Genomic DNA, 27,104 nt, shown 5'->3' on the forward strand with positions numbered 1-27,104 from the left:
ATACAGTAGCGACATTGAATCTGATGTTCATTGTTGTGTTCCCTAAATTTTTCAGATAATACACAGGATAAATTTGTTTTTATTTATGTGTACTATTTTTAATGTCTAGCTCCATATTTAATGGACAACATGCCACGTTTCAATCTGTCTGAAATTATTGTCCCATGAACCTCACTTCACATAACTTATTTTTAAAAAGTAGTGAAGGTTTCAAATTGAGGTTTCATGGCGCATTTTATATTAACCCTCTCCGGACCAAATAAAATTCTGCAGAGAGAAATATCTGATACTTTCATAAAATGATACTCTGGATTTAAAATTTTCGATTATATTAAACCTGTTGCAAATTTGCAACCCCTGCCCGGAAAGGGCTATCAATGTTTTTTTTTTTTTTTTTTTACTTTATTATTTCCACATGTTCCATATGTTTTCCACCTTCTTTCCAAACATCTTTGATTCATTAATCCTGTCAATGTTTACGTCCTTCCCTCCTCCTTTCCCTCTTGGCTGCATCCATTCTGCCTTCCTTCCATTCTTCCCCAATTTAAAAAGGTTATACCGAGTGTACCTACCGTGCACATTCGCATACGCAGTGTGCAACGTAAATAGCGTCGAAGGCGCTCCAAAAATGCGTTTCAGTCATGCAGCTCGGCCGCGCAGGCGCAGTCCGCACGCGCCGAGCGCGTCTCTGGTGTCAGGGATGATGTCATGTTTTCGAAGGCAACCTGCAACATCCGGGTCTTCTCCGAGTGCCTGTGCGCACCAGCCAGCCAGGAGCTAACGCTAGCTAGCAAGCTGTCAAGCTGTCAAGTGGAGAGGCTGGGACAGACGTTTCAGCTTCTCACATCCATACGAAAAAACAACAAACAAACAAAAAAGAACAAAACGCTAGTCTGTACTCGGGATCGCCTGCTGGGATAATGTAATGCATCAAGGTCGTACCCAAAGAGAAAGCTTCGCTCTAGCGCCATTTCTATGCACTGGCTCTTGTGATTGAAGATTGCTCTTTGCTAGTCGGCTAAGCCACCGACGCCTAAGCCCAACCAAAGCCCCCTGTCGTCGCTGTAGGTCAGTGAGCCTTCCTGGTCTGGACTCCGCCTCGGCGTCTCTTGCTGTCAACCACAATTTTGGACATTCGGTAAGTCATTAAATGTCTCTCGTTGAGTCGCTAACTTAAAGGATTGGCTAAAGCTAACCACGGTAGCATGTTGTGCTCGCTGAGCAAAGGCCGAGGGTTCTCCTGTGCTGACTTAGCTTAGCACAAGTTCGCTGTGAGGGTCCAACAAGGGTCAAGGGCCGCAAGTAGGCTAGGCTGCTTGTTTATTTGCTTCGCGGTCTTTGACGTCGTACATAACAAAATAAAATGAAAAACGGACCTCGTTCGTTAGTGTACAATTGTTTACCTCTCAACAGGTTCACGATTGTGATGAGCTCACTGTAACTTGAACTGTTGGTTACGCGATATCTGTCGAAATCGCAGTTATCAAGTAAGTGGCCATTCGGTTAGCGACCGTTAGCGCTGTGCGCTAATAGCGAATGCTTTCACGAAATTTTGGTGGCTTTTCTTGCGCATGTTATTGGGCAGGGTTCTGTTACATCGGGTTCTTCTTAGAGTACAACCTTGGCAGCATTTTACATGTGTAACCTGGCTAGGCAGCGGTGAAAGGGCGTTTCACTGTACTCCACACCAACCCAGAGCCTAATATGTAGACAAAATATGTACACAGGCCGGTTATTTTTAGAACGGTGCGGGCTGTCTGAATGCCAAGTTGCTCGTCTTTGGAAATAAATTTGTTGCTTATTAACCTAAGTTTAAAATGTTCATACACAGTATAATCACTCAAGGGGAAATTCAACTCACACTCTATTTATGGTTAACACCATAAATAGAGCCAGAACACACATACAGCCATGCAAGGCGAAGTGTCAGAGCTCAAGGGCACCTCGGCAGGAGTCAGGACGCAGACTCTCATCCCTCCAACAACTCTTTACCCTTTTTTACGTTTATCTGCTGAAGTACTTGAATCGTGACCCTTCCCAAGCCCAAGTCCTTACAGAAGCAAGCACTTCAAAGGCTACTCCATGAATTCATAAGAAATAATTTGACCAAAAAAAACCCAAAACTATTGTTTGCTAAAGTACATGGCCTGCTGTACTGCCCACAGTGCTTTTCTCAATAACAATGCTCTACAAATTCTTTGTGTGTTTTAACATACTTGGCCAATAAAGATGATTTTGATTTGCGCTGTTCAAGTGGCATTTCGATGGCAAGTACTGCTATTTGAAACGTCACGGTAAGTTCGTCACGTGGACTTGGAGAACATGTCAGAATTTCGGCCTGTACGAGTTTATTGGTGGATATTTTTAACTGGAAAATGTCAGCCAATTAAAGGAGGTGTTCCCCAAGTTTTAGATGGAAGTAAATGGTTGAGCAGTAGACGAAACAAAATGTCCAAGTTGCTATGTTGAGAAATAACGATACTCATTTAATCTTTAATTTTACTCTTTTTACTCCAAGTTTAGACATTTTAGACCATAGGCGATATGACACAAAAATGGTCCCTCAAAAGCTTTTTCAGACACAAAAAATGCTAATTTTCTATGAAACTCATCATCTGATTTTCAGAATTTTATGTGGGTTGTACTCATCTCGAAGTGGGCATTCCATGCAGAATTTGCATTTTGACAGACAGAAATCGTCAAGCTGATACTTATAGATGCGACACTGCACCTCTATAGACAGTGCTGCTTGACTTAAATATCAAACCATATGGCATATTTTTGTCTACAGGTTTCCAGAGGGACACAATGGGGGCATTTCTGGACAAACCAAAGATGGAAAAATACAATTCCCATGGTGAAGGTAACAGCCTGCGCTTTGGGCTAAGCAGTATGCAGGGCTGGCGGGTCGAGATGGAAGACGCACACACGGCAGTAATTGGATTGCCCCATGGTCTCGACCCATGGTCATTTTTTGCTGTTTATGATGGGCACGCCGGCTCTCAGGTGGCCAAGTACTGCTGTGAGCATCTGTTGGAACACATCACCAGCAACTCAGACTTCCAGAGTGCTCTACAGGAGGATCCCTCGGTGGAAAGCGTGAAGAGCGGCATCCGCACAGGTTTCCTTGAGATCGACGATCACATGCGTACCATCTCTGAGAAGAAACACGGCGTGGACCGCAGTGGATCTACTGCTGTGGGCGTGATGATATCGCCGAGCCACATCTATTTTATTAACTGTGGCGACTCGCGGGGACTCCTGAGCCGAGGGGGTGCCGTGCACTTCTTCACACAGGATCACAAACCCAGCAACCCCCTGGAGAAGGAAAGGATCCTGAACGCCGGTGGCTCAGTCATGATACAGCGAGTTAACGGCTCCCTGGCCGTGTCTCGGGCCCTGGGAGATTTCGACTACAAGTGCGTGCATGGGAAAGGCCCAACAGAGCAGCTTGTTTCTCCCGAGCCTGAAGTTTATGCCATCGAGAGATGCGAAGGGGAAGATGAATTTATTATTTTAGCTTGTGACGGCATCTGGGATGTCATGGCTAATGAAGAATTGTGTGACTTTGTCCGGTCAAGGCTTGAAGTCACAGATGATCTTGAAAGAGTCAGCAATGAAATTGTTGACACTTGCCTGTACAAGGTATGCCATGTTGACCTAAAATACACTTGTGCATTCTTGCATTAAGTCTAACCTTTCTGGCCTTTGTCTTTCTTCCACAGGGTAGTCGGGACAATATGAGTGTTGTTTTAATCTGTTTTCCTGGAGCTCCAAAGGTTTCTCCAGAAGCGGTGAAACGGGAGGCCGAGCTAGACAAGTATCTGGAGTCAAGAGTAGAAGGTAGGCACAATAAACCAGAAAATGAATGTGTGGGGAAAATTATGACTACAGTTATAAAATGTTATGCTGGATCATTATATTATGGTCCATTTGAAATGTCAAGGCAAATGTTGTGCTTTATTTTATTTACACTTTGGATTTCTATTAGCTCAATAGCCCCAAGGAGTGGCCTCAGCTTTAACAGGCAGTACTTCAGTTATTCCCAGGAAAAGTGCACTCCCCCCCACCATTATGAAGCCGTAAAAAAGAGATGGAGTTTCCTACAATTTAAAACAGTTCCAAGCTGTCTTCGCGTATGTGAAATGTTTTTATCAAAACACATTAACAATAAAAAAAAAAAAAAAAAACATAGGATACTTGTCAGTCGGCAGCCTCTTTTTCTCGCCTTGTTGGAATTAGCCTGTTTTGGTGAGGCAGTTCTGCTAGTTGTATTGCTTTTGTTAACCTGACGATGAGGGTTGGAGCGACTTGTTGAGCCCCGTACCCTGATATGAATATGAGACCCTTTAAAGAAGGTAAAAGCATTCAGGCGGATCTTCATCACCAAGCCATCAAATTATTGTGTACATTTCTGTAATGTGTAAATGACTATGCATATCTCTGTATGTGGTTCGTACACTGAAGGCATCTACAGAGCTGCTAAATGTTATGCAACGTCTGTATTTTATCAAGGAAATCACTGAATGATGACTTGTTACTGGCATAACATTAATTATTCTGCATATTGGGGAAATAAAATCCAAAGTCCAACATTACTGTCCAGTATGCCGCTGTGTCAGCCCACTGTGATGAACATTTCATACATTAATCCAATGAGATAAGCACTATATTGTTTGAAGAGAAAGAGAAATTAATCCTTTTGAGGGCATGCTAATGAAATAATGTAATTCTGACAAATTTGGGATTTTTATTTTCTGGAAGTGAACTTCTTATGGGTTGGTAGCTCTGACAGACCAATACCTACCTTGTCTCCTAAACCTGAGCTTTGATTTTTATGTCTTGGACATGAGAATTGATAAAAGACAGGCCCAACAAAATACACATCAGCATGGTCTTGATGTAACTTCTTAAAATCATTGTTTCTGGTTCAGTCACCCTATTTCACCCACAATAAGTGGCACAAGAAATACAAACAGAAAATTATTATGAGACGCTTACACATTTGAATCCCTTTGTTATAAGGGAGTAATAATTTTCATTTGATGACTTAGAGTAATTATGTCTAGAACAACCCTTACACAAGCATTCGTAGAAAAAGTCATCCAGAAGAGCACTCGGGATGGTAAAGTAAAAACCTCTGGTGGCATTAAACCAAAAGTTGAGGAAATTGCTGCTTATTGTCAAGCAAGTGCAATTGAGTTTACTGCCACCATACGTCTTGCGTTTGAAGTTTGTGCTGACAAATCAAAGCCAAAAATAGTCCCAATGACAGTTTGTTTCTCAAAACCTAAATGTTGTCATCCGCATGTCAAGGCAGCACTATACTCCTGGTGTTAGAATTTAATATTCTTCACAACTTGAGGAAAGTATCCTTCAAATTGTAATATGGTGTCTTGTCGATGAAGTGCCACCTCAAAGCAGCCCCGCCACCAGTCGTCACGGTAACAAAGTTGTACTTGGTTTGGTGCACCTGCCACCCACCAGTCATCATGGTAACACAAACATGTACTTGGGTTGGAGCACAGGACTGCCCCCTTACCCCAATAAACAATCAGTTCGTTTCTACCAAATAAAAAAATGAGTGGTAATTCTAGATAGCTGGACGAGTTTCAGTGCTGCATGTTATGAAGACCCAATGGGTCTATTTTAAATTATCTCCTTTAATTTTAGTGAGAATCGAGTGTGTTGAATTAATTTGTAATCAACCTCAACTGACTTAACATTTTAGAAAGTGCTTATGTCTGTGTTTTTAAGACATTACTTGAAACCTTTGCTCACAGAATGATCTACTGGTTATTCTTTTGTATAGAAGTTAATATTTTTCAGCTTTATCTACAGTTGTGAGCTATAGCAGCTGATTAATCATTAACCAATCCATAATACTGTCTAGAACATAACCATGCAGAGATTTTTTTTTTCAGGGACTAAATGTAGTACAAAATAATGAAGGAATGGTACATTGAGGAGCCATTTCTTGTTAAATGTGGTGCAGTACACACTCTTGTAGGAAACAGCCCAATAGTATGTGGTCATTTGCTCCCTTTCATTGGCAAATGTTTATATTTTGCCTGCCTCTGTGTCCAAGAAGCTTACTAGAGATTGTGTTTTTCATCAGATATCCTGAAAAAGCAGGGTGATGAAGGTATACCAGATTTGGTCCACGTTATGAGGACGTTAGCGACAGAGAGCATCCCCAACCTCCCTCCTGGAGGAGAGCTGGCAAGCAAGTATGTGACCTTATACACTAGGAATAAATAGATATTCAGTCACTGTTTAGCATTCTTTAAAAAAGTTATATTTTCTCTTCTCCAGACGGAGTGTTATTGAAGCGGTGTACAACAAACTCAACCCCTACCGAAGCGATGACACAGTAAGTTTCCCAGTTTGTCCTCCCTAAACTCCTGTAACTCATTGAGGCGTTCCTTTGGTTGAAGTACGCATGCTTTTTGAAATGTGGCTGAAAACCTTAACCAATTCCAAGCACGTTAGATAACACCCCCCCCCCAAAAAAAAAAAAAAAAGAAAAAAAAAGTTGCACGTAAGAGATAATAGTAGCAATATTAGCTCTGGATCATTTTTGTTATAGTGACTGTCTTTTGTAGGATATGTTATTAATGTTCATGCAATTATATTAACATTGACCAAAATACAGAAAAATAGTGCAATAATCCTCAAAACAACTTTAAGAGAAAAGGTTAAATTGCAGAAGTGGCACCTACTTATGAAGTGGAATGAAAATTATAGAAGTTTTAAACTGGGATATCTCTGAAAAGAGTGGTGTGTGTTTCTATTCAGCTGTCGATACTGTGATACGTGGAAATACAGCTCAATGCAATCAATTACTCCAAAATAGAATAAAGTAGCACTGCAAATGATTGAGTGCCAATTCGCATTCACTTGGGTGTCTTTTTGGAAAAAATGAATCCTGAATCATAATTTTAGCATTTGGATGAAAACTCGAAGTACTTATTTTTCTCACAAGTGGTTAAGTACTTTTGTTTAATTCTGCCATCATTTTGACCTACTACACGTGTGAGAAAAATGGTGATTTTTTTTTTTTTTTTTAAATACTTATTTCAGGTGCTGTATTTGTGGATTTGGAAAACACGTGTGAAGTGCAGCTATATTTGCAGAATTGAAAAACCTGTAAATCGAGGGGTATATTTGTGGATTAAAAAAAAACACCCGAATTGCAGCTCTACATGCAGACTTGAAAAATGTGCAAATAATGTTGGCATTTCTCCCCATACCAAGGATGCTATGTGGTATGTAATGTTGAATTTTTTCCTAATGAGGAATACAATTTTGAAAACTGTCTAACTTTGTTTCCACTTTAAAATTATGTGTGACTGTTTGTCTATCACATATAGTCTCAATAAAAATTATTTTACTTTGTAGTTGTAATGGCAAAATGTAAAAAAACTTCAGGCATTATGGACATTTTTTTCAAGGTACTGTATATTTGGAATTGAGCTTGTGCTGCCATCATACAGCCTTGAATAGCTGTTAAATTTTAACATTAATTGACATACAGTCACAGAAGTTGAGTTTCATATTAATACGTTAACAGCAAAACACTCATTCAACATTCTCTTAATTTTGGTGATGAGGAGGTGGTTAGTAAAAGTTGCATCTCTGATCTACCTTTTTTTTTTTTTTAATATTAACTTGACCCCTTATGTAATGCAAAGACCACCTTTTAATCACAAAGATGGTCGCTGCATTAGTTGTAAAAGACCCCCGTTCAACATTAAGCATCTTCATTCATCATTCAAAGAAAAAAAATAAGATGTACGAGTAAAAAAATACCTGAAATAAATGAAAATAAGTTTCTACTTTCCCATTTATTTTATTGCAGAGCAATACACGTACATCATCGTTTATCATTAATTTTTAATTGTTCACCCATGTGGCTGGCTAGTGTTTTTCATCATATGGTTGATGGTAGCAATATGTGGTTGTTTCAAATACATCATTCTCTTTGTTTTATCTTTTGCATTTTGCATAAACTCCAATAAAATCATTTTTTTCGTCATTGTTGCCACAGTACCCTATATTGACAAAAAATAGCATTGTTGAAATTTTGCAATTTATTAAAAAAGAAACTGAAATATCACACCGCCATCGTACTGAGACCCTTTGCTGTGACATATACTTAACTTGGGTGCTGTCCATTTCTTCTGATCATCCTTGAGACGGTTTTATACCTTCATTGGAGTCTAGCTTTGTTTGATTACACTGATTGGACTTGATTAGGAAAGACACACGACTCTGTATGTAAGACTTTACAGCTCACAGTGCATGTCAGACCAAATAAAATCATGAGGTCAAAGGAACTCCCTGAAGAGCTCAGAAACAGAATTATGGCAAGGCACAAATTTGGCAAAGGGTTAAAAGATTCTGCTGCATCTAAGGTTCCTCAGAGCACAGTGACCTCCATAATCCTTAAATGGAAGACGTTTGGGACGACCAGAAACCTTTACTAGAGCTGGCCGTCTGGCCAAACTGAGCAGGTGTCGGAGAAGAGCTTTGGTGAGGCTGGTAAGGAAGAACCCAACAATTACTGTGGCTCAGCTTCAGAGATGCAGTCGTGAGATGGGAGAAAGTTCTAGAAAATTAACCAATACTTTATGGCAGTGTGGTCGGATGGAACCCTCTCCTCAGTGCAAGAAACATGAAAGCCCAGATGGAGTTTGCTAAAAAAACCAAAAAAAAAAAAACTGTGAAGGACTCCAAGATGGTGAGAAATAATATTCTCTGAGCTGATGATGTGACTAAGATAGAACTACATGGCTTGATTCTAAGTAGTTTATGTAGAGAAAACCAAACACTGCTCATCACCTTTCTAAATTTAGTCCCAGGAGTGAAGCAAGGTGGTGGCAGAATCATGGTGTAGGGGTGTTTTTCCAACTGCGGGGACAGGATGATCGTTGCAATCAAAGGAAAAATGAATGTGGCCAAGTACAGAAATATACTGGATGAAAACCTCCAAAGTGTTCAGGATCTCAGACTGAGCCGAAGGTTCACCTTAAGGCAGGACAATGAACAGCTGAAATAATGGGCTGCCTTCAGAACAACTATGAGATTTTTCCTGAATGGCCCAGACAGAGCCCTGACTTAAACCCAATTGGAGAGACTAGAAAATGCCTGTCGTCCGACATTCATCATCTAACCTGACAGAAGTGCAGAATATCTGCAAAGGGGAATGGCAGAGGATCCACAAATCCAGGTGTGAAAAACGTGTTGCATCATTCCCAAAAAGACTCATGGCTGTATTAGCTCTAAAAGGAGCTTCTACTCAATACTGAGAAAATGATCTGAATACTGTACCCATGGCTGTGTGATATTTCACATTTTCTTTTTTAATCTGTATTGACTGGTTCAGGGTGCATTCCACCTTTCACCCAAATTTATCTGGGATAGGATCCAGCACTACCGCAACCCTTGTGAGGATAAGTGGATGGACTGATGTCAAAAAGAAAAATTTCTGTCAGTATGGGGTCCCATATGTACATTAACAAACTTAAGTAGTTTGAGCAGATGGCTGCAATATAATAAGTGAAAAATGTAAGGGCTTTCGAATAGTTTTTGTATCCACTGTAATTATTGTGACAGACCTATCATTTGTGTCTTGAGGCACCACTATAATCTACCCATGGTAAAGCTTTAAAGCGTTCTATTTCCAATTTACACCCAGAGAGCTGGTAATTAGGGTCAATTAATTCAATCATCCACTTACATTTGTTGTTTTTAACTGTTTACTTCCTGATAGCATGTTTTTCCCAATACAATTCATTTGGCGTTTTCGGATTGGGGTGTGCACAATGACGTTTGACAAAAAAGGCCCAAAACCTCGGCAGTGTGGCATTAATTTCCTTTTGTAAAGTCTCAAGTAATTTCCCACAGCTGCAGCAGTAGGCTACAAACATTAGCACCTTTTGCCTCCAACTGGTACCCCGCTGGGGATGTCAACCTAATTTAGGATTGTTCTATTGATGTCATGATTGCTTTAGTGCAAAGCACTTATTATTGGCAAATTGTCAATTGTTATTTTTTCGTGTACATTTTCTTTTACTATTCCATAACTTCCTTTAATGTGCGTGATTTTGATCTCTCTCTATAGTAAGTTGAGAATATCTGTATCCACAAATGTCATATAATCACATGGTCCTGAAAGAGTATTGTCTAATATCCATGGAGACAATTTTTTCATCTAAACATATCCAGTTTTATTTATGTTGCCTTCTACTGGTTCTGCATTTGTTTCCTGTCAAGGTCAGGCAGGCCAATCATTAAAAAGTGGACTCCACGGAACTTCGGTTTCTCATCTAATTTGAACAAACATGTCCCTTTTGAGGTATTTGATGGGTTTGATATTTGAAACAAATGAGGAGTACAAAGTGCAGAAGGAACGGCAAGATTTTAATTTTCACAGAAACTCTCAAGGTTTGAAATATAAAGAGGCGAGCTGGTTTCTAAAGCACAACGGATTGATTGCCTGGCCCCGCCTTGGCTTTAAGAAACCTTGCAAAAACCCTCAAATTTTTCTCTGCTCTGTCGTTTGGTTTTGAGCTCACTACTTGCATGTTGTCATTGTGCTTCTGGGAAAAAAAAAAAAAAACTTAACTCTTGGCCACATTACATTTTGAGCAAACAGACCATTGTGATAACCTAGTGAAGGCAGCCAAGAATTAAGGAATGACTGTACTAAAATTTGATAATGTTCCCCTCCAGCCCTGTAGGGGGAAGTTAAATGTATTATGTGGTTGACAATAGACCAACAGCTCGGGTATTGATAAAATATTAAATAGAATATCCTCTAAATATACCGTAATTTCCGGCCTACAGAGTGCACCTTGTTACAACCCCACCAAGTACATTTGTAAACGAAATGCTATTTGGTACATACATAAGCCGCAGCTGTGTAAAAGCCGCAAGTGCCCACTTTGAAACCGACATTGAAACATGATACAATTACAAATAAGACGTTTAAACTGACTTTTATTATTTGTGGTACTTTTGCCTCATTGCACTGAGCAGGAAAGATAGAAACGTGTACCGTTTTTCTTTGTGACCACAAGTGACTTTCATTATCATATATAGCCATCTTTTAGAAAATACTAGTGGGACTTGACTTAAAAAAAAAAAAATCTCTTTGATTAGTGGCTTGGTTATTGATTGCAGTAAATTTCATTTCTTCAATTTGAATATTTGACCCAATGATGTTTTTTAAGAATAGCTTTTCCTCATAAGCACAATGATAACCAAGATTTTGATAACTAGTTAACACAGATTAGTGCCATTTTTTTAACCAAGTGCCATCGTAGGTAGTAGGGAAAAGTATGTGAATCCCTTTGAGTTAACACATTTCTGCATCAATTGATTACAAATTGTAGTATGAACTTCATCTAAATCATATGAATAAATGGTTTGTATTAATGGGATATGAATTGAGGTCAACTAAGTTACATTGAAAACATTTCTGGGATATAACACAGGTAATATTTCAGTATCTAACTATAATAAGTATGAGATTGTGATTTATTTGACTTGGTCTAAGTTCTAACGTTAGACCAGTCTAAATGTGAATGGTCATTTCCCCTGTGGTACCGCGTTATCTTGAAGTTGAAAACTTTTCCTCTCTACATGCTTCAGGAAGATAAAGATCATCTACTGCTAGCTTTCATCAATGGATTGACAATAGATCGTGCCTTAAATTACGCGAGATTATAACAATACATTATGATGAAATAAAATGATTTGATTATATGAATATTTAGTTTTGAAATTGAATGTCTATTGACCGCTTTAAAAATGTCTGTTTCAGTCGATGCATTGTCAATAAATTATGATTACGGTATTACGTAACAACTACATACACAGGTATAACATCTCAGTAAATTATTTTAAGGTCTTGAGATTCCATCCCTAATCACATGATCATGACTGACCACACCCGTACATTTCTCAAATGGGAGTGTCTGCAGTCGGGATGAAGTTTAGATGTGGGGTGCCATTTTCCCTTCACACATGGGGTAGTGTGCTTCCTCCCAAACAATCAACTTTTGGAAACATTTGTCCACAGAATATTTTCATCAATTGTGCTTTGGAACTTCCAGATGTTCTTTAGAAAACGTCCAATGAGCAGAAATGTTTTTGTTTGTTTTTTAACAATGGCTTCCTCCTTGGTGTTCTCCCTTGAACCCCATTCTTTTAAAATGTGTTAAGTGTGTAAGATTTGTCAACAGAAATGTTGGCTTGTGCGAGTGATTTGTTCAGTTCAGTGAGTCTTCAGCTGACACTTTTTTGTTGTTGTTGTTATTTTTAGCTACCTTATTGAGCATTCTGCTCTGGAAGTGATCTTTACTGGGCCACCCCTTGAAACAGAACCAACAGTGCTGAACTCTCCATTCCTCGATCATTTACGTAACTGGACTGACAAACATCAAGGCTTTCAGTTACTTTTATACAACTCAGCAATTCTTAAAATGTTGGGTCTTCTGAGAGTTCTGTTGAGTAATACATGGTACTCATCAGGCAAAGTCTTGACAGGGGACCATTCCAAGCTGCTGTGTGTTTTCTAGTGGCTAGAGAAGTTGGATCCACAGCTAACTGATTAGCGCTTGGAGAATTCTACCTTAAAAAAGCTTCACTTACCTTTTTATCACAGTGCTATGAATGTTGACGTTATTTTCAGTTAAATTGGAAAACATCATTGTGTGGTAGTAGTTTAAGTAAATTATTCTTTTGGTTTTGATCAGACCACATTTTATGAGCAATCTATGCAGAAATTTTGGAAATTCTAAAGGATTCATATACTTTTTCCTCCCGCTATATGTATTTATATACTATAGATCCATATTGCTTCTACAGCAGGACATAAAAAGTTCAGTATCACGTTATAACATAAGTTTCATCTTAACTTCCCCGTTTTCCATGTGATAAATGTAACTTTTAGTATGATTAACTTTTTAACTTGATAAGTTGCCACAGTAAAGTGTTATAAATTTGACTTCTAGGTTCTGGTTTTATTATTAAACAATGGGCCTTATGTTTTCCTGTAAGAGCAACAGTTACATAACTCGTAAAGTTTGATTGATAAGACTCAAAAAGAAGATGCGTAATTTTCTCACCAATATTGAAGGTATCATAGTAACACTAAATAATTGCTTTACAGGTATCAAATTACTGTAATTTCCGGCCTACAGAGCGCACCTGATTATAAGCCTCACCCAGTACATTTGTAAAGAAAATACCATTTGGTATATACATAAGCCGGACCTGTGTAAAAGCCGCAGGTGCTTACATTGAAACATGAGATATTTACAAAGAAAGATGGTACACAGAAAGCGTTTTCAAAGTTTTAATACCTTAGCTTAGCGTAACATAGCAACAACACGGTAGCACGAACAGGGCTGGTTTAAAAAAAAACATACCTAAATCACTGAGATGCAGCAGTAACACAGCAGCAACTGCTAGCACAGCGCTAACAGGGCCAGTAAAAAAAAAAAAAATGGTAAAAGTCACTTCCTCGGCACATATATTCCACTGGTCTCACTCTTGCCTTTTCCGCTCGAGTGCCCCCTTGCGGCCGTTAGAAAAAATGCACAGACGAGCTGCATCACCACATAAGCCGCAGGGTTGAAAGCATGTGAAAAAAGTTGTGGCTTATAGGCCGGAAATTACGGTAATATATTTGAGGTGAAAAGAAAAGAAAAAGTTGATGGTGCATGACAGCCTTTCCCTTTGACTGCATCAATCAAATGTCATGTTGGTACTGAAGAGATAATCCTGTGAAGTTTTTAAAAAAAATAATGTTAGTACTGATCAAATTGGGGCCCAAATCTGAAGGGTGTTGTCGTTCCTCTCCTCTCCTCTCTTGTCAAGGACTCAGCATCCACAGATGACATGTGGTAACACAGCGTCGTACCACTAACACAGCATAGCGTTTACAAACCACCATCCTCTCAAGACCCACAGCAGCTCAGCCCAGCTCAGCAGTCTGTCTTGCCGTCACTCTGAGCTTTTGGTTTCTAAGAAGGGAATTTCATGGGAGGAGGAGGAGGAAGAGGAGTTGTATGCACACAAACGTGGAGATAGTGCAGCGCCAGTCCACTCTGGAGTTCAGGACCCCCCCCACCCACCCACCACCCTCACCCCACCCAGCGTCGTCTCCCCTTCGTGTTCTCCCATCCTAATGGTTCCCTCTTAAGTCAAACATAACAAGTGAGTCCATATGGCTTTTTTTTCTTGTTCAATAATCAACTTATGTAGTAAGGTTTTTTTTTTGTTGTTGCTGTAATTAATTTGATTCACATTTCCTTGTGTGTGTTTGTATATTTCTGTTTTTGTGAAGTGCAATTGTCCTGTACAAACCGCCTGTATTTAATGCAGCTTGATTAAGTTAAAAAAAAAAAAACGTAAGAAATGAAAAAGAGAACCTTTTTATGCACTATCTGCCTTTTTCCCGCTCTTCTGGAATTCTAAACCATTTCTACACAGTGAACATTACCGCTTGTCCTCCACGCTTTGATTTTTTTTTTCCTCGCTCCTCATTTAGTCTATGCTCCTTTAAGAAACGGGTAAATTGTATAGTCGACAGCACAGTAAGCTCTATATCAAAACCATGTACACCCTAATTCTCCCCACCCCTTGTGCTTTTTTTTTTAAAAAAAAGGTTTTATTTTTGTATGTGGTTTTCTGTACATGCTCCAATAACAGCAAAATGTCATTTTGAAACAAAATCCGTCTGTCTGACTAGATACTTGCGTGTGTTGGTGCTTGTGTGTATGTATGTGCACGCGTACCTGCTTTATTTTATTTTATTTTTTAAGGGAATGACAAAGCTATACTCTGCCCTTTCCATCTGATAATATTTGCAGAGTGTGAGTGTGCATGCTCTTGTTGAACAATAGACATTGACCTGGCCAAGTTTAATGCAACCCAAGGACAAAGTAGGCCTGTTTCGTAGACATCCTCCATAAGTCGTACAGTAGATTGTTTTTTTTTTTAATCACTTTCTTTCATCTTTACGCCGGCCTCGTCCATGCACGCTATTATCTTTGTGTGGCCCAACCTTTGACATGCCACTAATTTTATTGTGGACATTTCTTTGTGTGGACAATTTGGCTGGTCCGCACAAAGGTGAAGCTAATACGAGTTAAGATTGTGTATGTGTCCACTCCCTTGAGTAACATATTTGGTGTATGTGGTGTAGGTTCAGTTTAAAGATGTACTAATTTGACTGGTGTGAACACTTGAGCGCTATTTTCCAGATCAATTGTTGGCTCAAATACTTAAATGGCTTTGTTTGAGGGGTGGGGGAGGCATTCACACCAAGAACAAATCCGCTGAATGTAAAGAGTTGTCATAGTTCTGTACAGCACATTTTTTTTGTTTTTGTTTCTTGGGGTTTTGCTGTGCGTCCAACCCGACGGAAGCCGGGAAGGCCACACAGTCCAGTTTGCTGCTAGCATCAGTGATTTATTTGTGTTCACCTCATGCATCCCCACCACACCTTCCCCCTCTTCTTCATCATTGACGATATCCTGGCACGTGCACAGACATTTGGGGTTGCAGGTGCTCAAGCAAAAAAAAAAAAAAGAAATGAAATTAAGAATAGACAATAGTATCTGGATTATGGATTTATTTTTATTGATTAGCACAGTCAATAGATCTTTTCACAAAAACGTTGATGGGAATCTTCAGGACAGGTTTAAACACTCCTGTTCAAATGGCAGTTTTGTGATCTGCAAAAATTAGACCAAAACAAATCTTAACTAACGCCCGCAAAAAATGTATTTAACCTATAATCTGTACAATTTGTGAGAAAAATACTATTTTAGAGAAGGGATTTAAAAATAACTGAGGTAACATGTTTGCACAAGTGCACATGCCCTCTTATAAATGGGGATGTTTTATAAATGGACATGTGGCTGTGTTCAGAACCAAGTAGTTCCATTCAAAGTCGTGTTGAATGGGTCACCGCAACTGCCACCATTTAAAGTACCTCTGACTAAAAAAAAAAAAAAAAAAAAAAAAATCTCAGTTGACATTTTTATAGTCAAGTCTTTCAATACATGCGAGAGTCCACCAAGGGCTTCTCCAGCATCAGCCGGATCTCATTATTCAAAGGTATTAGTCAGAAGGAGGGTACAAAAAAATTTACAAATGCATCAATGCCGTAGATGTATAATACATCCAAGAATTCAAATAAAAGTCAGATATCAAAATGCGTAAGGTGGATTTTTTTTTTTAATGTTGATGAATTAAAAAAAAAAAAAAGGGGCAACAGTGAAAATGGCACTTTTTTCACCCAGGTCAAAAGGGCAGCTGCTTGAGCACCACTTGGGGTCTGTGTGTGCATGTGCCTAAAGATATCTGTGTCCACTCACAAGGCAGATACATTTCTTTAAGAGGAAAAGTTTTTCTTTCTCAATTTTCTGCTATTTTACTGTCAAAATTTACATTGTGGAAATTTATGTATGTATATATTTTTGACATTAACATTGAAAAAAATAAATTTGTTTGAGTTAGATTTTCTTTTCATTTTCACCACGGGGAAAAAAATTGGGGATTCCGCCTTGTCTCCCTTTTTTCAGGTGGGGGGGGGTAAAAATACAATTTAAACCCTTTCTTTAATATGTTCAGCTACAGTTTTGAGACAGTAGTATAATAGAAATAAGAAATTAAAAATGTCTTTCTTTCAAAATGACAATCCTAACTCTATCCCACTTGTTCCGGGTTGCAAATATTTTGATTAAATTCCTTCCTGAGCCGCTTTCTATCGCGCCGTGGTGGCAAAATGGCTGGTCGACACCTCACCTTCATTTGTGACCACTGGTGGCGCTGTAGAGTTTTACGTTGAAGCAGCTACTTAGCTAAGTAAGCATTACGTGCATACTAAGATGTCAACTAACACACAGGGTACAATTTAAAGGTGCCACAACAACAAGACTTACACGGCAGGCTACTGTGGTTGTTAAATAGCGTGACGAAAACCTGGCTGGAAGCGAACGCGTGTAATTGGCCTTAAAGATGACGGTATAAATATTTCAAAGATGGTGATTGTTGCATGTAAGTTACATGGTTTAAAGGTTGTGAATAATCCTGGTGAAATGGTGGCTCCGTAAAATATAAATGTCCTACTGTGTGTGTGTGTGTGAGCGCGGACACTTTTTGAAGGAAAAAAAAAAAAAGAATAATAAAAGACTTATAATCATGATTTGGGGCATTTGAATACACTATTTCTATATTTTAAATATGATTAAAATCCCTTTATTCTCTAACTTCTAATGGATATCAAGAGAGAGTTCACAAAGCATTCATGAGTTGTTACTGTCACTTTTTTTATTTTTTTACACATTTAAAAGAAAAGAAAAAAAAGATTCACTCGACCGTGCTGTTCTGCTCTTAACACTGAGAAGCCTTCAGGTGTGCTGATTGTACTAAAATGAAAAATAAAGTGACTGTATTCTGTATCGCTCATGTTGGAATTAGTTTTTAAAGCAGCTTGGCCATGATCCTTCAGCCACCCAACCCCAACCCTCCCCAAATGGTGTTTCATTTCACTTGTCAATATTCCGTGACATGCCTTTCACTCCCAAAGCCCCGTCAACATCTAACAGAAAGCAAAACTAATTCCCTTTTCATTTAGAATGAAACTAAAATACCTCATTTACTTCCATTCGTTTTGGTTGCGTTTTCTACCTCCACAAAGCTGTTAATGTACGTTTGTTTTTCTCCAGACGCTAAACATTAAAAAACCAAAAAAAAAAGGGTTGAGTAATCATGTTAAAACAAATGCAGACAGACCTCTTAAAGAACACTAACGGCTTTGTGGAATTGAACCCCCACCCCCTCCAAATACTCATTTTGTGTGATTTGTCCAACTAATTGTGCGAAGCTTGCCAATCTTCAATTGCATTCAGATTTTGGTGTTGAACTTAAACAGAGCTATATTAGGGCCACACTGAGAAGAAAATACTTGATTACTTTTCAGCAAAATTACAAAAATAAATGAGCAATATTGTATGAAAAAAGACTTGGATTACAACTTGTCATTGGATGAGAGTAAAGTTGTAATAAAGTTTCAGTATTAGAGTGTTTAGAATGTGTTCTTGAGTTGAGGCTTGTTTCTTGTAAATATGGTTTATTCCAGACATGAGTTGTTAAATGACAGCATTAAGACAAGTTGTAATATTACAGCTTTTTTCCTGTAATATTGTCACTATTCTTATAGTATTACAACTTTTTTTTTTTGGAGCTGTATCGGCACTATTGTTGTAATGACTTTCAACCTGTAATATCATCTTAATATGACTTTTTTCCCCCCTGTAATATGGTCCCAATGGAAATCATAAAATTTTTCTCATATTACATAATTCTTGTAACATGAGGTTTCGGTGTAACATTATTTGATGTCACGTCACTGTTCTCATTTCTTTTAAATCATAATACAAATCTTACTTTTTTGTAATGCATTAGTCTTGTCGCATTCTTTTGTAACATTACATCTCATCATTTTTCACATAATATTTTCCTTATAACAGGATTTGTTGCAGCAGTATGACTTGTAACTGGACTTTATTCTTCTAACAGCATGCCTTTTATTCCCAAAATAATTTCTCGAACATTACACCTTTTCTTGTAATATTTCAGTATTGTAACAGCTTTTTTGTGTGTGTTTTTTTAATGGAATATTGCCATAATTCCAGGTAACGGTGCATTGTTCTCATCCCCCCCAATGTAATTTTGCAAAATTAACCTTGTAGCTTTCCAATTATGATTGATTTTCCCCCTCTAATTTATTTTTAATTTTTTTCCAGTGTGTCCCTAATACTACTTTGTAAATAAATGATAGGTCAAGTAAGTGCGAGTCAATGAGGTAGTCGTAAGCACTGATGTGTAATCACCTTTTTTCAGAAAATATAATTGCACAGAAAAAAAAAATTAAAAGCTATTGACAGAGTTAGTTAATTCCCTTTGTGAGCCTGCGATGTGTCCTCTACGTTGTTGTTGGAAGGACGGCTAAACATTTGAGCAGCTTTTGCTGGCGCCCTTTTTGTACATATTGATGTACCTCGTTTGTGGCGTTTACGGCGTGACCCTTAGCGGCGAGGTTCATTTGCGCCTCCATCCCCCTCCGCGAGCCCCCCACCGCCCCCCCAGCCTCACTTTCCAGCTCATAATAAGCTCACCGATTTGCCTTACCCTCTGTCATCATGTCGCCCCCATAAATTAACTTGTGGAACAAAACCCAGTGAGGAAGACAAACAAAACGCTGCTCGTGTTCATGCGAAGGTACTTAAGCTATCAAGGAAGAAAAAAAAAAGTGACACGGATGTTAACTTTTTTTTTGTGGGTAACAATGTTAAAATCTGTTTTTGTTTTTTTGTTTTTTTTTTCCTCCATCAGTGTCATACGTTAAACACACGTGTGTTAACATGGTGACCTCGAGAGCATTGCAAGTGTCTGCTATGCTATATTTATGAGTACATTCAAAAATAGCTTTGGAGTGGTGTAAATAAGTATTGTCAATGTTGATTCAGATGCTTCTCGAAAGACCCCACCCCCTATCTCCCCCTGTGAGTTCTTTTATGACTACTGTATATTTTCTATGATGTTCCCGCTCCGAAGGAATGACAAAACAAAAACTACGAAAATAGAGGAAACTGTCAGGAAGGTCTACCATTTTTGTGTCGTCCGTTGAACAAATTGCATTCCTTGCTTGTGGATTGATGCATTTCTCTCCCTGCTCCTAACATTTTCTACCCTCCTTCCCCTTCTTTATTTTCTCTTTTTTTAGCCTCTAAAGTTTGAATAAAGTTTCTAGTTTGCAGAATGTATTACCAAATAAATGGGTTGTCATCTTGTATGTCTCATTTCATGGCTTTTTTTGTTGTTCGTGGCCTTCGAACACGTGGTGCACTAAAAAGATTAACAAGGACACAGAAGAACATTCTAAAGACGTGACGACAGAACTGAATCACGTTATTAGTGTTAAAAATATGCAAGTCTACATTTTCATACTCTCAGTACATTTGAAGTCCATTTGCTTCTTTTTAACCTTTGCATAATTTTACCATGAATTGGATGACTGATCATCTACACAGACAAAGAAAAAATGCAACAGCATGGGTATTTTTTTTTTTTTTTTTTACTGAGTGTGACTAAATAAAAAAAAAAATTAACTGGCCTGTTGTGGTTATGCCAGGTGGCCAGTCTAATGATTCAGTACACAGAATGAAATATTTAGTAATTTTATTTTTTTCAAATTTTGATGACTTGTCAGCATTTATAGAATATTACAAAAGAAAACCATAATAAAGAATTGGTCTTCTGAAGTTATATCCTGTTTAAACTGGTTCACTTTTTGAAATGAACATTAAAAAATTCCTTTTGTAATTGAGATGCACGTGTACATTGTGCTCCATTGGACTAGGAGTTTGTATGATTTTGCCTTTCTACACCCCTACAATGATTTTGAAATAACTTCCATCCATTTTCTGAGCCACTTATCCTCATGAGGGTCGTGGGAGTGTTGGAGCTATCATTGGGCAGGAGGCAGGGTACACCCTGAAATGGTTGTCAGACAATCGCACGGCACATAGAAAGAACCATTCACACTCATAATCCCACCTAGGGGCAATTTAGAGTGTCTAATGTGCGGTTTTGGGGATGTGCAAAGAAACGGGAGTGTTTTTCCCACAGGCAGAAATATGTAAACTCCACACAGGCAGGGGCCGGGATTTCAAACCCGGTCATCAGAACTGTGAGGCAGACGCTCTAACCAATCGTTCCACCGTGCTGCCTTTTTTTGAAATAACAGCAAGATGTAATTAAAGTGTATATCGAGTATGTTTTCATTCAAGAGTTTTCACAATAATATTCCATTCACTGGCGCCACCACCCTTTAAAGTTCCAGCAAACCTTCCGATTCCTCTCAGTGACTGTCGTGTAATTTCCGTCAACAACGGTTCTGCCGCTGCATGGTTTGAGCATTTCCCTCCCTCCGTCCCTCCCTCCTCTGCCGGCTTTAAACGCACGATGGTGTTGCCTCATCAGGAGTGGCGCTTGTCTCACCTCAACGCCAAAAGAGCGGGTCAGACCAGTCCACGGCCGGCGGGGTTAAGACGCATAGGAGGGGATTATGGTTGAAATGTCACCATAATGTCACGAGGCGAGTTAAAAGGTCAAATGTTCAAACGGTACTCAGCGGTGAACAGTTATCTGATCAGGTAGCGCTTAGATTGCTCTGGCCCCACTCTCGGATAGATCTACTAGTTAAATGCACATGTTTGCACTCATCTACACTCGAGCCTCACATATTAACTGTTTGTCGTTCCTGAATTCCCCTTTTGGCCTTAAAATCAGTGAAATCCATAACACCAACTCATCTGAATATTGCTTTTAGGGGAAATCCAGTGCTTGCATTAACTGTGCATCCAATAGGTCATATAATATGTACCCTATTTTGATGTTAAATGTGATGTTAAATCCTCTCCGCCTCCGCCGCCTGGGACGCCGAGCTTCAACATCCTGGGAGGCCTTTAGTCGAGCATTGGTGGCAGCGGAGGCCTTTAGCCTAGCTTCGGTGTCTGGGGCTAACGAAGCGGGCTTCGGCGGAGCTCGCTCGTCAGCCTCCCCGTCATTCCCATCCAAACAACCATCCGCGGCTGCCGGCCCAGAGCTCCTGGGGGCCTTTGTTTTCGCAATTATGTCGCGCGTCGGCCTTCGAGTAGTCGGACACCGCGTCATTCCGCCCGAAGAACCATCCAAATGTTCAACATTAATTACAGACACAGGTTGAAATCTGTATGAAAGTATTCCTTCGTCTTCCCAATCAACCGATACTGCTATTTCTTCATCAGATGAGGATAAATCTGAGAAATCAGCGCTGAGCATAAATAGTGTCCCATATAATTGAGCGTTTGGAACAAACACAGGTGTGTAACTCGCTGGAGCTTTTACTCAAGGGTGCAGCAATGTTTGAAGATGTTTGCGTTTGAAATGCTTTTAAAGTTTTGGGGGGATCGTAGTTTGGCATATCGACGGTTTAAATGATTAATATAAGGATGTATAATGTCCAGTCAGTTATTTGTGGAAATTTGAGATTTGTGATTGCAAATAGCAGGCAGATGACCACTCTTGGTTGAAAATGGTCATTTTAGGTAAATAATATTGCTGCCAGCTTGGAATATGCTGCCTGTATTAGTAATTGTTCTTCACAATTATAAAAAAAAATCAGCTATCATCAAAATACCTCAAGGATTAAAAAAAAAATAATAATCTGGATACTTTGCACACCATTTTCGTTGTCATGCTGAAAAAAGTCCATATAGCGGGGTTATGAGTCACTGTGAACCTCACCCTCTGTACTGATTGTTGTTACCACGACGACCACAGTCAGAGCTCGGGCATTGGGACTAGAGAAATCGAATTCCGCTCAAAGCAGAAAAAAAGGGGGGATGCGGCATTTCATATACTCCGCTGTGTATGGACACAAAACAAAAAAAGACCCCCACTCAAGCTTGTCATGGCACGTTCCCAAAAAGGGCCCGCACACGAGCAGCAGTTTTAGAAGCATCACCTGGTGCCTCACATATCCTTCAAATTGCTGCCCCCACCTGTGCACCTCGTATAAATCCCATCCGAGCATCATCAAATGGAGCTGACTCGTCATCTGTTGTTTAAGCACGTCATGCTCTGTTTCCCACAGAAAAAGAAAAAATACAGCTTGACTAATGCATCTGCTCTGGAGCCGTAAGTGGGGGGTGGGGGAGGTGTCAATGCACACTACGTGGACTACGTGGACTTTGTCTCAGTGTGATGAGGTCAAACTGAGACCCAAGAGCTCCGGAGTTTATTCAAGGTTGCCCTATAAAATTTGAAATGGACAAAAGCACTTAAACACTAAAACATGTCAATTTCCGACTTGTTCAACTAATAACACTCCACCCGTTCATCTTTTTTCCCTCTGCTTGCAGACACGCCAGGAATTAAGTTGGAGCCCAAATGTATGCATTTTTGAGAATGACGTGGAAATGAGCAATAACCAAGACATTTCAATGCATTCATTTTCTAGAATGCTCGTCTTGATTAAGGTCATGTGGATAGGGAGCCTGACTTTGGACAATACGTAGGGTACATCCCCCCGAACCCTCCGCCTCTACATTTCTCCATTTCAACTTCCTGTGATGTTTTCCCTGAGGTGCATTTGTCACGGGGTGCCCAAGCCTTTCTCACTTGGCTGCCGTGATTCAGTGATTAGTGTACAAACAAAAGGATATCAAGCATGGCTGACATGCTCCCACCCCCGAACCTCCCAAAGATCCCCACCACCGAGCCCTCCAGCACGCTGACCCCCCACCCACCCCCCACCCTCCTTCGCAGGCCTCGCGTGAGGTGGCTTACACAAGCCTCCGCCCTGGGAATCCTCGTTATCCTTCACCTCTGAGACACGGCTCCCTGTAAACGAGTACATCAAATGATGCGGGCTCATTAAGGGGCCACAGATCCGCTCATTAGCATCGGCACCTTCCTCCCTATGTGCCTGTATCGGCTTTGGCTCCCAGCACCGCATTGTGTCCTCTCATTCCCTCCGCGCTGACTGGAAGACTTAGGATTAATGTCAGCTCCCGCCAGCGGGTCATCTGGGCTTTGGCACCGAAGCTGTGGAATTTGTTGACAGCTGCCCGCCATCGCCACCACTCCCGTCCGTTGCTCACGGCCTTTGTTTCGAAAATGATGGGCAAGACGCTGAGCCGATAGCATACGGGTGAAGTCAGTCAGTCGCCGCTGCTCTCTCATTGGTCGCCATCACAGCGTGATTGTAACACTTTTTTGAAACAAGGCTAGAAATTGTAAAATCAGACACACTGTTTCAAAACGGGCTGTAACAGGTTCTGCTCTGACCGATCAATCAGACGAGGGAAACAACTTGACGTAATCGAGGGCCAGCTCGCCAGCCTCGTGTGGCTGAATTTGACTCCTGATTGGTTCGAGTAACAGTTTCATAGACCTGCTCTCTGGATTTCGAAGGCCACGAGCAGTGCGGATTGGACAGTAAATACGCTACAACGCACAGTAAATCATCTACTATCACAAAAAAAAGCAAAAATACGCTGAGGTGTTTTTCATAGTAATGGGCACCTTGTGAAACATGATTGATATGGCCTTCTGATATTGACGAATAGCCAATAATACACCATTTGTGGGTCCAGTGGTGATCATCGCACTTGTCCTCTTTCCGCTCCGTGGCAAAAAGTCCAAATTGTTTCACCTTTGGTTCCAGTGCACAACAAAGTAACATTATGGAAGTCTGGCAAGGTATTGTAACATTTTGGATTGTGCTGCCGCCACAAAAGCAACGGAGGGCCTCACAAAAGGATGCAGCATTGTCTGCCGAAGGGCAAGAATGAGACGAAATGCAATTATGTTGAATGACATTTTCTAACAACCTCGTCATCTCTCCACACTATAGGTGTTATTGTCTGCAGGCACTCCTAAAGGCGCCATAGTATTTATGCTCCTTTGTGGCCATCTTCTGTCAATCCATAGCAGGAATCTTCTTCATGTATTTGTGCAAGATAACGTATTGCCATTTACTGTATTGATGTCACTGTTAGAAAATTGTTTTTCTTTTGTACAAACACAGCCTTTTCTTATATCCGGCAACCTGGAGTGTCTGTCAACAGCTCTATGGCAATTTTTTTTTTTGAAAAAAACTGTTTGTAGGGGTGTGCTCGTTTTGCCTCCTCGACACTGCGTTTCGGTTATCTTTTCAATGTTTATACAATGTGCACGACAGTGGCGGGCCGCACATTAGGTGTGGATTTAGCCGACCAAATCCACCTCTTTAATATCCCCACGATCACATCACAATCATACTCAGCAAAAAATGCAACCTGGAGTCGTTCAGTCAATATCAAATAACTTATGTAAGAACATGACCCCCCCCAAAAAACAAACAAACATAATTTTGTGTACCGCTTATCCTCACTAGGGTTTCTCTCACCAAATATTCTATTATTAAGGATGAGCGGCGTGGTGGACATCTGCCTCTGGCCCTGCTTGTATGGAGGCATTCATGTTCTCCTCATGCCTGTGTGGGTTTTCTCCAGGAACTCCGGTTTCCACCCGCATCTCAGAAAGGTCCACGAGAGGTTGATTAAAGACTCGAAATTGAATGGGAGTGCGACAGGTTCTTTGTTTCTATGTGGCTTGCGATTGGCTGACAAAATACATCCCCCTCCAAAAGTATCAGAACGGAATCTTTGTTTTACTTCTATACTCGAAACATTTTGATTTCAGATTAAAAGTTGAGGATTCCGTCTTTTATTTAATGGTATTTAAATGTAGATGTGTTAAATAGCTATGGACAGGCCGTGGTTGCTCGACCCCCTCCCAGACTCTGTGCACGATTTCTGTAATGTCCCAGCATGCACCCCACCGGAGATTTGGTCTTTCCTCAAGCATGCTTCCCCTTGATTCCATCTCCATCGCCAGAGTTCACCTCCACCCTGCTCTTCTTCTCCTCAGGATTCTGACATCCTCTTCTTCCGTGGTTTCAGCTAAAACAGCATCGACTAATCCGGATGTTTGGCGAGTGTCAATTGCCGTCGCTTCCTCCTCAGTATTAAGTCTGACCGCCATCCATTGACGCACCTGATATGATTGACCAGCTGTTCACCATTTCATCCACGTATCTTCATTCTTCATTTCTCTGCCACTCATTATGCTGCACCTGCGCTTCTAAGAGATCCAACACAGATTGTTGACTCAATGTATCCACGCTTTGTGGATAATTCGATCCACGTGTGCTTTAGATTTGGCGGGTCTTGGGTTCAAATTTTGCTGCTGGTGTTACTGTGTGTCGTCGTCACGCTTTCCTAAAACATTGCATGCTAGGTTCATTGAAGACTAAATTGCCCATAGGTGTGAAGGTCAGTTTGTTTACTTTTGCCTGTCCTTTTCAGTGGCACTGGTCACAAGTTATGGTGGCTCTAAATGCCTTTTCATGCCATAATTCTTTTGCTGTGCAATATGGGAATTTGACATACTCCTTTTCTCCTTATTCAAATTGAAATGAGTACTAACTGGAAATGCAATATGACAAAATGAGTTTGAAATAGGATAGAATGAGCAAAAACAGAACAATTCCACCAATACCGTGTCAATAATGTATGTTTATACTAGTTCTTGGACTCCCCCCCCCCCAAAAAAAAAAAAAAATGCTACAAGCCTCACCTATAATTTCGGCTAAGTTTGTGACACGTCAACCGGGGGGAGATACTGAAACAGCTCGCAACATTTAGATACCCGACCGCAAGTTATGCTCTCCAAAATGGATTCTGAGTTTCGCTTGGGCGGCGACAAAGGCCGCCGCATGGCAGGCTTTCTGGCAGATGTCAAGTTTCTCACACCTCGTCCTCAGCGCCTCTTAACTCCAGCCCAGTCAGCCGTGCTCCCGACACGTGGAAAGAGACGGAAGCGATGGGATTATAAAAGTGTCTTGTCAAGAGTTTTTGTTATAACGTGACAGTCTCAAAACGGTCTTGCGTTTATTTTTGCTCGCTTTATTTGTAATTCATACGAGGGATGGCAGGAACAGGGGTCACGTAATTCTCCCCCCGACCACCACCACTAGGTTCCCGATCATGCTGGAGCCAATCCCAGCTATCTTCAGGTCAGAGGCTGGTTACACCCTGAAGTAGTTGCCAGTAAATCGCAGGCCACAAAAACAACAGTTCGCACCAACAGGCAATTTCGAGTCTTCAATGAACCTGCCATACATGTTTTGGGTGATTTGGGTGGGGGGGTACTTAGGGTGGTACCAGAACTCCACACAGGCCAGGCTCAGATTTGAACCCGATCCACAGAACTGAGAGGCAGAAGTGCTAAAAGTCCTGCATCGCACTGCCAATTTCTCTTCAATCGCTTTAAATTCATACGAGACGTAAGCTTGCTTCTGCGTGACTGATTTCTTTTCTTCACATTTTTTTACAGTTTATTTCAACCATCAAGTAAATTAATTAGGAACCATTCAGCATAGCGGAGTAGTTAGAGTTGAACTCCAAATGTACTTCAGAGCAATAGTA

General features: G+C 40.2%; 1 protein-coding gene across 4 annotated transcripts; it reads left to right on the forward strand.

The window, feature by feature from the left end:
- The first annotated feature begins 634 nt into the window (after positions 1-634).
- On the forward strand, positions 635-25,863 carry ppm1aa (protein phosphatase, Mg2+/Mn2+ dependent, 1Aa). Of its 4 annotated transcripts, none has more exons than XM_061844893.1 (6): positions 635-1,138; positions 2,792-3,645; positions 3,726-3,843; positions 6,119-6,230; positions 6,316-6,373; positions 7,084-7,896. In XM_061844893.1, exons 2-6 carry the CDS (start codon positions 2,809-2,811, stop codon positions 7,321-7,323), a joined length of 1,365 nt encoding a protein of 454 aa, XP_061700877.1. In that variant the 5' UTR covers positions 635-1,138; positions 2,792-2,808; the 3' UTR covers positions 7,324-7,896. The 4 variants fall into 4 exon arrangements, with proteins under 4 accessions (XP_061700877.1, XP_061700878.1, XP_061700880.1 ...); XM_061844894.1 differs by lacking the exon at positions 7,084-7,896 and adding an exon at positions 25,546-25,863 and having other exon boundaries at positions 638-1,138; XM_061844896.1 differs by lacking the exon at positions 7,084-7,896 and adding an exon at positions 12,332-13,015 and having other exon boundaries at positions 639-1,138.
- The last annotated feature ends 1,241 nt before the right edge of the window (positions 25,864-27,104 follow it).

This window comes from Syngnathoides biaculeatus, chromosome 15, assembly GCF_019802595.1.
Source record: "Syngnathoides biaculeatus isolate LvHL_M chromosome 15, ASM1980259v1, whole genome shotgun sequence".
NCBI classification, from domain to species: domain Eukaryota; kingdom Metazoa; phylum Chordata; class Actinopteri; order Syngnathiformes; family Syngnathidae; genus Syngnathoides; species Syngnathoides biaculeatus.

Excerpts from the sequence above, each read along its gene's own strand:
- ppm1aa (XM_061844893.1), top strand. The coding sequence starts at position 2,809 with ATGGGGGCATTTCTGGACAAACCAAAGATGGAAAAATACAATTCCCAT. Across the intron at positions 3,844-6,118 it reads TCTGGAGTCAAGAGTAGAAG|ATATCCTGAAAAAGCAGGGT; the intron begins GTAGGCACAATA and ends GTTTTTCATCAG. Across the intron at positions 6,231-6,315 it reads GGAGGAGAGCTGGCAAGCAA|ACGGAGTGTTATTGAAGCGG; the intron begins GTATGTGACCTT and ends TCTCTTCTCCAG.